Genomic DNA, 11,664 nt, shown 5'->3' with positions numbered 1-11,664 from the left:
GTACCTATTCAAGGCTGGAGAGTTTGGCTATTTTTTAGACAATATCGTAGTTGTTGCCAAGTATACGGTAATTTTTCCATAAAAAAAAAAACTATGTGTCGTGCCCAGTAGGTTTTTTTTTTATAATACCAAGTGCCGGCATGAACGACAAGCCTGTCCATAACGGTTGCAGTGCCACTCAGAGCTTTAAATCGCAAAGGTCTTATAGGCACTGCCACTGACACATACTGAGACATAAGTTAACAAGTCCCATGTGCCTGTAATTTCACCAGCAACCTTACTTTTCCAAACCGGAACGCAGTAATGCTTACATTACAGCTTGACGGCAGAAATACGTAGCTGTTCTGCTACTAAAACTGTACTGCAGTGAACATATAATGGTCGTACATGAGCTTATGATGATCAACATTGAACCGTAAATAATTATATTTACTTTGAAACTGAACGTTTTTTTGTAATCCTACGGTTTTTAAGACTTAACACGAAATAGTCGCCAATGCAACAATTCGGAAATACGACGAAAAACTAGTGCAATAAACCTGGAAGAAATCTTCGAGATCATTAATTGTGACGACCTTCGGACATGTCGCTATCTAAAACAATTACCTAACAGCTTTGCTATATAAGATGGAAGTACAGTTACAGCACATCATTCGGTGAGAGACCGTCCAGTCAACCATGAAAAGTAATTTATTACTTTTGTTTGGTTTGCTCATTGTAGCCGTTACAGCCCACAAATGGAGCAAGGGCGGTGGCCATCACGGCCACGCAGACCACCACCACGGTCACAAAGGTCATGACCATAAGGGGCATCACGGACATCATGAGCACCACCATGGACATAAAGGACATCATGATAGCGGAGGACATAAAGGCCATCACGGACATGAAGGCGGTCACAAAAAACATCATCACCATGACGATGGGTACCATCACCACCATCATAAGGGAGAAAAGGGCAGTCACGGCCATGGACACGACGAGCACGGTCACTGGCATAAAGGACACGATACAAAAGGACATCATGGAGTCGAAAAACATGACGAATTTAAGAAGGATAAACATTTCCATAGTCACCATGGGGACAAAGGTTACCAAGAACATCACGGCGGTTACCATCATGAAGGTGGTCACAAAAAGGGTGGTCATCACAGTTCTGGACATAAGCATCACGGGCATCATGATCACCACCATGGCAAAGGCGGTCATCATCATGAAGGCGGCCACCATCATGACCATAAGGGACATCATGGTCATGGTGGCCATGACGAGCATCATCATGGTCATCATGATCATGGTAGCAAGGGTGGTCATGAACATCATAAGCACTGGGGACACAAATCTGGTCACTAAACAGATTTCATTATTTTGTTGAACAGTTGTTGTTGTTTGTTATTGTTTAAATAAAACTATTATTGCCCGGGTACTAAGTTACTTTCTAAGACTTATATTACTAAAATTCAATCGAAATTTCGGGGAAGAAACGGCGTTACAGCCATTTTCATCAAAAATGACTAAAATCTCATTCGATGTCTACTCAAAGAGTGTCATTTGCCTAAAAAATGGCTTTTATACGTAAACATAATAATAAAAATAAAAAACAATATAAACCCAAACTATGTATTTATTATTGTTGTTTTTCAATCATCTTGTATATACTCATAATGCTCAACTCACTCAATATAGCCCCGCACTAGGTAAACCGTGTCGCGGGTGCCATGGACACGCACATAGATAACAACAAGTTACACCCAAACTCACAAGCGAAATAAATGTAAGCCATACAAATATTTCTCCCGGCCCGGGAATCGAACCTGGGACCTCTGCGTGGCAGTCCGGCATGGTAACCGTTCGACCACGGAGGCAGTTAATTACGGGCGGGCAGTGAATTAAAACCCATTCAAACCCAAGGGTTTAACCAGGTTTTAACCTAAAGCGCCGTTTCAACCCATTTCTGCCCAGAATCGTGGGCGGAATGAATACGGAATTTGGTATAATTTCATACTTATTACAAATTTCAACGTAAACAAACTTTTTTAGGTGAAAAAAAAGGCGTCTCCACACAATACCCACCTTGCAATTCTGTGGAATAATGTTGATTCTTTCTACTAAGAATGCACACTATGAAACGATTTTACGATCCATCGATTTTTTGTATCGATTTATTTCGGTGTTATTATCAAGCGAACCAATTACTAGAAAGGCACAATCGGCTAAATCAGAAACCAATGAACATTTTGTAGTAATATAATGATATTATAACTTAAAGATAAAATAATATAATTTCAACAAAACTCGACATACAACAAATGTTTAGTTTTTGCCCTCGATTTCGGGGGTTAATGGGTTTTATCCCGATTTAAACCCGGTTAACAAAGCAAAACTCGCGCGTTTGTCCATCTCTGACAGTGATTATTTATTTCTTTTAAATTTCGATGCAATAAGCTACCCGAAATCAATTGAAAATTAGACACTTGCAAAAATCGAACATGCAAATCGAAAAAACAAAGCAGATTAAGAAATGTTAATTTGTCATTGAGCAATTATCGATTAACATAGGCATTGACGGGCGGCGCAGTGACAGTGCCCCTAAGAACTTAGCTTGCCCCTAAGATTTAAAGCTTTGTGGGGCTCTGCAACTGTTATGGACAGGCAAGTCGCTTACCACCAGGCGTACGACTTGTTCGTCCCGTCCATTGATATGATCTTGACATGATACATAAAAACCTTAACCACCTAAGATGCTATCCAAATATGCAGAATAGCAGAGTTAGGAATCCAAGAAATAATAAACAATTAACAAAAAATTCACACGAGGCCATCATTAAGTATACCTCTTCTGATTAATAAGATGATACCATATTTTGTCAGTAGTAACATTTTCATTTGTCATGCCATTCATCAATTTGATCAATTACAGACGGAAAACCATCTAGTAAATTTAATTAAGGCAGTTGCTAGTTCATTATTTAAGTCAATCGATAAGATCTCTTCTATTACAAAAAGACAGTTATATAATAAGCTTACGTTATTATATTATTTCAAAGACAATTTTAATATTTGAAGTTGATTAAAAATCAAAGTTTAAATTATTAAGTAATCATTTTTTTTTAAAACAACTTTTAATAAAGGACATAACTATCTAGTTTTGGTATTTTTCTACTATATTAATATTTCACGACTACTTGTAATCAACGAATGCTTGAATCGATTAATTGAATGGAATACGTGTATTCCGTCGAAATCGATTTAGCGCGGAAGGAGGTTTCCCATCACTAAACAGTTCTTGTGACGTTATGGTGGACACATAAAATGTGCCACGCTCAGTTTTCATACAAATTACTGTACTTGCGGCGTCTATCTATATATATGTCTGTGCCGATGACAGTACTGCTAGACTAGTTTACTGTAGTTACTTCCATGGTAAAATGTCCTACGGGATTCTCGCGTGGGGTAAAGTGGCAGGCATATAAACCATTTGTATTGCAAAAACGGGCGGTTCATTCTATGTACCGTTTAGGTTAGGTTAGGTTAGGGTTTCTATCAGAAAAAAGTTTAAGGAGACCGGTATCATGACTGTGGCATCACAGTACATTCACTCAAATATTTTGTATATCCGTAAATACATACACAATATCATTACCAAAGAAGATGTCCATAATATTAACCTTAGAACTAAGTCCAAACGCATGGAACCACGATTTCGTTTAACTGATGTAAACGATTCTTTGATGGCAAACTGTTTCCGTTTTTACAATAAGATTCCGGAGCATGTATTAAGATTATCATTTCCTAATTTTAAAACCAACATTAAAAATATTTTAATTGAATAGTCATATTACAAAATTGAAGGTTACGTGTGACATACATGATAAATAACATGACCGTCAAGCTTTGAGCGGGACAGTCCCGCTCTTAAGCTTTGTGTCCCGCTGTCTCCAAAATACTTAACAATACCCCGGTTTGACAAAACAGGACACACGTGACATAAATCTGTTAAAAAACTGGTGCGAAAGCGAAAAGTACATACATATGAACGTAATAGCCAGCCCAGCAGACTACACAACATTAATTCTGTTTTTGAATTACTGACCATTAAACGCTTTTAGTTCTTTTTTAATTTTATTTAATTATTAAACTTTTCGCAACCCTCAAACATGCACTTTATTTTAAAACAATAGTAAATTTACAGGCGTCCCGCACTGAGGAAGAAAAATAATGGTCGCGTTAACCACAGAGGACTATGTTCTGTATGGGTTTAAACCACCATGCTGGGTCTTAGTAACCTCCAGATCCCTGGCTAACAGTAAGTATAGATGGTTAAGTGGTTTAAAAACGTTTTCGTTTTTTCTATGGCGAATGTTGGTTTCATTTTGTCTATTACATATATCGTACTTTTATAAAGAAACAGTAATTCTTATAAAACATCGATATTGCAAACGTTACAGCTCTACAACATCGAGTCTCTCAATTGATCACGCATAGGCATAACTCAGTAATTGTTTACCTTCAAGGTATTAAGATGTGACTCTGTAATGTTCCCCTGCATTTTGTTACTTTAATTATTACAGGGATGCCATAACGAATACTGGCAACCTATCTAGTATTAAAGTCTAGTATTAAAATTATGTACGTCACTTCATTTATTACACAATTAATTATTCAAACGCTCAAAACTATAACGAGCGGTGGCGGGCGGGGGTGCAAAACCCGTGGGAATGCGTGCGCAGAGGCCGGTAAGGGTAGCGGGCACTCGCTGCATGTTCGATCTCGCATGCATATTACAAAATCTTAGAGGCGGAAATTTTTCTTACAGAAAAATATTCAAAAACAGTAGTGTTTTTTTTTACATATTCGGTATGGATACCCGTATATACACACAGCTACTCATTTGCCTCTTTAAATATTTATCTTCTCAACCTGTATATATGAAATAACTCATTGATAGAAACAGTTTGACATAACCTACAGCATAAAATGAATATGAATAAAATGTGAAATGCTAAACTGGACGTATGTTAAAATTTTTCTAATTCTAGTCACAACAGTTAGGAGAGAAGAATGATACATATTATTGTATATGTGACTGTACTCGTTTACGTAGAAAATATATAGCATACTCACTCCTTTCGTCCCCATGCGGGCCTTAATAGCCTCCAGCTGTTTCCTAGCGGCGGCATTGTGTGGTTCCAGCTTTAGCACTTCGTTGAGGTCATGAGAGGCCGAGCGCAGTGAGCCCAAGCGCTCGCGGGCAGTCGCTCGACGTTGCAAAGCCTTTACGTATGTTGGGTCTAGGCGGAGAGCTTCAGTACAATCTGATTCCGCTTGATGAAGGCTGAAAAACAGAGTATAAATTATCTCATTGAACAATGTTAACGTAGGTAGTATTAAGTTAAACGTAAGCGGTGCGCGGCTGTGTCCGCCACCAAGTTAACGGCAGTCGAGTAAATTCCATAAACTCAAGCGCAAGTGTTTGCTTTCCGCACATTTCCTTTTTCAAATCTTCAACCGACCAAACAGTTTACACATTTAAGGGCTAAAGCAATAAATCTTGTATATGGATATCATCAACCCATTCGTACGTCCCATTGCTGAGCACGGGTTTCCTCTCAGGCGAGGGTTTAGGTCATACTCTGCCACGCTTGCCCAATGTGGGTTGGGGACTTCACGTTTTCCGTTTCCGTGCCGGTTACACATCGAGTAAATTGCCAGAAATAGAGATGACATAAGGTCCATACATTCCTGGTAAATCATCAGTGATACATCACTTATAAATATCAACTCTCGTTTGTACTGAAATAAAGACATGCCAACAACTACCTAACAACCTGTGTGTATGTCTCCGTATAATCCAAAAATATTCTGTATTTATTGTAATAAAGATAATATCTCTAACAATGGCGTGCTGTTCCATTCGGTGGTGTGGGAAAAAACTGCAAAACATCTAATTACAAAACAAACAAAATCAAATTTCATCAGTAATTAAATATAGCACAGCCCAAGTTAACTGGTCGTTTTGAAGTGAAACAATTGACGACACTCGTCAATTGTTTCGAATTCAGGCTGGCCAATCGGAGCGCAGTTGTCACAGTAATGATGTGGCAGAGTAGTTTTCAAACAAATGAAATAACATTTCGTCTCTATTTCTGGTTATTTACTCGATGCGGTTACATGACGACGTTTTCCTTCACCAAAAAGTTAAATTTACATATACGTACAGAGAAATAGGTGTAAGCAGTAGGTCAAACTATCAGGCTAAGGTTTTATACAAGAAATTCTGTATACCCCACAGGGTTTCTTGATGCACAACAACAAATAATGCCAATTGCACAGCGAGAAATTAAAGATTTTCTTAAACTTTTGATTTTGCTGGGTCAAGAAGTCAAAGATGTTACATTCCTCTAAAATATTCTGTATCTTGGAGCACTTATAAGAATATCACATTTTGAAATTCACTGGACCAACGGTGAACACTGCTAGTAGGGTGTAATCCCTGTCATAAGTATATGAGAAAGGAAATTTAAAAAAAATTGGTTCTGTGTTAATGCCCCAGAGTGAATTTCTTTGCTCCGGTTTTCATAGTGTAATTATTATTATTACACAAGTACAGGCACAAGTATCATATACTTTACAGTAGTGTTTGGCAAACTCAAAAGCCACCGATCAATAAAAAAATCTATTTAAAAAAATATAAGAGTTTTTTATTAACAAAACCTGGTTTAAAATTTTTTGATTGCCAAAGATATAAGTCAATAACCTTAGTTATAAACATTGACTGTTGAAATCAAAATAAATTATACGATACCTGAGTTTAGTCAAAGCAATACAATTTAACTGCCTCCACAGCCGAGCAGTTACCATGTAGGTCTGCCATGCAGAGGTCTCGGGTTTTATCCTGGGCCAGGATAACTATTTGTATGGCCTACATTTATTTCTCTCGTGAGTTTGGATGTAATTTCTTGTTGTCCATGGCACCCGCGACACAGGGTTTCCCTAGTGAGGGGCTATGAATATGTTCGGTATTTATTTATTTACCTGTCCTTCTTAAGATAGCAGAGTCCTCTATTAGCGTAGTAAATGGCATCATCCTTAACAAGTTCAATAGCCCGGTTGTAACACCTAACTGCCTCATCCCATTTCTCCTGCTTCACAAATGCGTTGCCCTGAAAATAATTCAAAACACAACATGTGGAAAAATTTTACAATGTGAATGTACTTTGAAGTAAAATTTTATTTAAAGTAACATTTGTATTTAAGCGATTATGTGAAATTGACGAAAACGAAGTGTCAGTAGAAGATGGTACTCTGGTTAAAGAATTTCAGGGAATGGTCCAGCTACAGTACCACCTCGCTCTTCAAAGCAGCGGCTACTATAGACTATACAAAGAAGAAGCTATTATGTAGTTTTTCGAGGGTCCCTAAAGCAAAAAAGATTTTTCAGCATTACATATCCTGTATTTCTCTTTCTATCCAAGAATAGCAGATAGTAATAAAAAATCCGTGATATATCTTTTAACCAAATTATAATAAAGAAAAATACTGGCCATATATTAGTCCAACTACTGGTGCTGGTGATACTTTACCCAATTATTCATATAAGGAGTTGGTTACAGTAACCAATACGGCTACACAATGTCCTTAACTGTTGAAGTAAGGAACAGCTTATGACTTTGTATCTAGCAGAGGGACACCAAGGACATCAGGGTCTTTTTACTTATTGAAGAACATCCCTTTGTGAAATTGTTTTAAAAAACATATAACAATGGATATCAAATATACGGAATATTTATAGAGACAGCATTAAGCAATAACTAACAAGTTAAATTAAAATTATTATAGTGAACAAAACAAAAAAGAAATATTGTCATTATAAATAATAAACATAATAAAATAATAATATAAAGTACCAAACATTTTGTCCTAATTAAACTACTTGCATGTCGCTTCTAGTTTCGCCCGTTCTATGTAACTTTGTTAATTTTGTATAGCAACATTCATGTTAGCGATTGAACATTTAAGCAACTACCCACTTATTGTAGAAAAATTTTTATACTTAATCTTTGTTGTTAGAAATTTCAACTGTGGTCACATTTTGTAATTTATTCTCATATTAAGCGTATTGAAATTCTTAGTGAAAAATAATTCTTTAAACCTAAATTAAAAAATAATTTAGAGAAAGAAAATTAACTTACTCTCTCCTTCTCATACTGGGCTTCTTCCCTGAGCTTCTCCAGCTTGGCCGGCTGACTCTTCTTGCCGTCTAGTGAAGTGGGGCCTACTTCTGCCATGTCTACTTCCTCGCATGCTTTGTCCTGGAATACCAAGTAAACAGCAAAGTGTGATTCAGACAGGTCACTAAAACATTTAATAATTTGTTCAATATTTGCACTGTCTGTAAATACTTACAACATCATATTTATCCCAAGAATGATAATCAAAGGCAGAAATCCGCGTTTCCTGTTTCTTTTTCACCTGGACCGGCTTATCTTTCTTGATCTTACTGCGGACTGGGGGTAAGTCCTGAAAAGACAACCAAAATAAAAAATTCAGAACATATTTCAATTTTCACCATACATAATTTGCCCTAGTCTTTAACTTTACCGTGATTTGATAAAAAGTGTGCTCTAATAAGAACTTACAAGTTTTCTGCGAAAAGCAAGTCTACATCATCACGGGACTTAGAGATGGAATAAGCACTTGTTTATCCTGAAGATAAGAGAGGGCAGAGACTAGATTGTACTACGAAACAGATATGACGCTGATGCGGCTCCTAAGTCAATACTATCCTGCAATGGGCATACACTCTAGAGCAAACATATACCACTGCCAATGGAGTTAATTGCAGGAAAATCAATTACAGAATACAGTTCTTTAATTCTATTAATCTTTGCTATGAGTTGTGATTAATGGTGATTGATTATCTCAGCATGCCATGGATACAAACAGACAACCATATATTACACGTAACTCACCAGACAAATAAACATAAGTAATACAAATATTTCTTCTGGCCCGGGACTCGAACCTGTGGCAGACCAGCTTGATGACTATTCAGCCAGCCAGGGGCATTAACAATGGCAAGTAAAATTCTTATATTAAATCCCATGAGCTGAGAAATGCAATAGGGGATATCCTATCTGCATGGGAAGATGAGCTGACTACAGGTACCTATTGGATTAGAGTAGCTCTTGATAGAGCTCACAGGAAAGATCTGGAGAAGGCCTATGCCAAGAGGAACGCTGAGTCAAGAGATATAATATAATGTAGAAATTAAAAATGTAACATGAAATTATAATGTAACCAGTGTAATATAAAATATTGTAACTCTAAGTTAAAAAGGCTAGATAAAAAAAAAACAAGCAAATTGTTATTTTAATAAAATTTGTGGTCCCAAATGTTTCAGTGCTTGTGTAATTTTATTTACACATGATGTATAACCACTAACATAAAAGTTGGATTAAAAAACATTACAGATTCAATAATAGATTATTTTAAGTGACATAACCACTTTACAACACTTAACATCTCTAAAGCTGATATCCAAAATAATAATAATAACATAACCCAGGTCAATGTAAACGGGCACTAGGATTACAATTGCAGCTACTGAGTACAGGATACCCCATTTCGGAATATGGATCACAAAAAACCAACTATGGGCTTTACACTGAGATTTCCAAGTGCTATCTGTGAAGCTGCAGCCCACTGCTGTCCCGTAGAGAACTATCTATAACATACTGACAAAATGTAATAATTTACATAAATTGTACATTTAGTACTGAATCAATAATATAAGTGCTATGGCAAGTACAGGCATGTTTTTTATGGGGTATTATTTACGTAGTGACCATGACAGGGTTACGAAACATTATAAAATTATTAAACTGTGAAGCTTCACAATATTATAAAATGAAAAGAAACAATCTGAGTAGTTCCAATCAACAAAATATGTCAAGTAACGAATACTGACTTCATAAAAATTAATTATTGTTATTGATATGGAGTTCTCTGGTTTTTGCAATTGTTACAAATAGGAAATGAAACTATTTTGCCTGATTTAAATCACATATATTTCTTTTTCAAACAAAACCAATGTTTCGGGCCGTTTACAGGTGCCATGATCACGGTTGACTGAGGTGGTAAACTCAGAACATGGTAAAGAGGTGGAAACGTTGGTTTGTTTGACAAAACAATTATACACATGATTTAAATCTGGAAAAATAAATTCATTTCCTATATTGTCATTAATGTTAAATTACTATCAAATACAGGTACATTTTAATTTAACAAAATGGATTTTTTTTTCGTACGCCTGCTCGTAAGCGACACGCCTGTCCATGACACTTGCAGAACTACTCACGAGCTTTAAGTGGCAAAGAACTGAAGGGCACTGCCACTGAGAAAGTTGACAAGTCTATGTGCCTGTAATTTCACCAGAATCCTTACCCTTCAAAACCTAACGCAGTAGAGTTCATATTACTGCTAAGCGGCAGAAGTAGGTAAGGTGGCAGTACTTCTCTAGACGAACTCTTTCACGAAGAGCTCTACTGCTACTAAATAATAAATAAAAAATAGACAAGAACCTGCTCATAAACACCGTTGAGAGCAGCCTCCTTTCTTTTCATTTCAGTTTCCCAATTTTGCAAATCTGTCAAGTAAGTTTGAAATGACTTAGCATTATCCCGAGCTTGTCTTTGTATCTCGAACGCTTTATCCATTATTTTATCGCTTTTGCAACCAATTATCAAGCCAAACGAATTACTTTTTGTTACCTGTTTGATCGATAGGCGAATTTTTCGTTGTCAAATTACTGACAAAGACAAACAACTTCAAACATTTTTCACGTTGTCATGGCGGCTACGGTTTCTATTTTCGCAGTCATTTTACTCATTCAATTGATCAAAGTGAAATAAAATCTGTCCTTTCAGTATAACATTATCTCTGTTTTATGTTTCTAACACCAATATGGTTTAACAAAAAAACGAAACGTCGCTTTTACGTTCGGAATCACGCAGAAGTACGTACGTATTTTTTTCCTTACGATTTTCGATACGCAATCGTTAGTGAAAAGATAGAAAAAAAGTTTGCGATATAAAATTTGCAAGCGTTAAAAGTATACAACAGTTTGAAGGTATTATTATTAATTTTGAATAGTCTGAATACGCTTTGGGGAATTTATTGCTCCCCTAACAAACAATAAAGCGACCTCGTGAACTTCGTGAATGGCGATATAATTATAGTGTTTCGTGGTTTTTACAAATAGCTTTTTATCAAGTCGGGCAAACCATTTGCTATCGCTGACATAACAATCTATGTAACTAAAAACTATCAAATATTTTCGACAAGTGTGACACTCTCCTTGGCGACTCTCGTCCAAAGAGACTGCCACAGCCAGCCGGTATATTAGGCGGCGTCTGAAGCCGCCACGACGGTATTATCTTTTATGGAGATGAGAGAGATGTCACAATGCATTTTGAAAATTCTGACTTCGTTTATTAATATTCAGATAGATTTTTAACTTCAACTACTAGATGGGCAGTCTCAAAGCATGGTCTAACTAGACAAACAACAATAAATATTTTCAGGCCCTAGCACAACATAATCATTGCCAGTGTAGATATTGTACTTTAAAACAATAGCAGTGCATTATTTGATTTTTAGTTC

At 36.5% G+C, this 11,664-nt stretch overlaps 2 protein-coding genes across 3 annotated transcripts in view; one reads left to right on the top strand and one right to left on the bottom strand.

Moving 5' to 3' along the window:
* LOC113230985 (RNA polymerase II-associated protein 3-like) overlaps positions 1 to 10,787 on the bottom strand; it is a 55,819-nt gene extending 45,032 nt beyond the window's left edge. Inside the window, exons 1-5 of one of the 2 annotated variants that reach the window (XM_026465108.1) lie at positions 10,773 to 10,787; positions 8,407 to 8,520; positions 8,193 to 8,312; positions 7,036 to 7,163; positions 5,125 to 5,335 (exon numbers count right to left, since the gene is read on the bottom strand). In XM_026465108.1, coding sequence (XP_026320893.1) covers positions 5,125 to 5,335; positions 7,036 to 7,163; positions 8,193 to 8,288 — 435 coding nt within the window. In that variant the 5' untranslated portion in view covers positions 8,289 to 8,312; positions 8,407 to 8,520; positions 10,773 to 10,787. Of the gene's footprint in view, positions 1 to 5,124; positions 5,336 to 7,035; positions 7,164 to 8,192; positions 8,313 to 8,406; positions 8,521 to 10,583; positions 10,730 to 10,772 lie in introns of those variants that run through there. The other variant, XM_026465106.1, reaches the window with a different exon arrangement.
* On the top strand, positions 669 to 1,424 carry LOC113230986 (histidine-rich glycoprotein-like). The gene has a single exon (XM_026465109.1). The coding sequence runs from the start codon at positions 679 to 681 to the stop codon at positions 1,351 to 1,353; it is 675 nt and encodes a 224-aa protein (XP_026320894.1). The 5' UTR covers positions 669 to 678; the 3' UTR covers positions 1,354 to 1,424.
* Positions 10,788 to 11,664: the final 877 nt, after the last annotated feature.

Source organism: Hyposmocoma kahamanoa, unplaced genomic scaffold (assembly GCF_003589595.1).
Source record: "Hyposmocoma kahamanoa isolate Upper Pololo Valley unplaced genomic scaffold, ASM358959v1 64, whole genome shotgun sequence".
In the NCBI taxonomy this organism is placed as follows: domain Eukaryota; kingdom Metazoa; phylum Arthropoda; class Insecta; order Lepidoptera; family Cosmopterigidae; genus Hyposmocoma; species Hyposmocoma kahamanoa.
The sequence above is the reverse complement of the archived record's forward strand: the minus strand, read 5'-3'. Positions and strand labels throughout refer to the sequence as shown.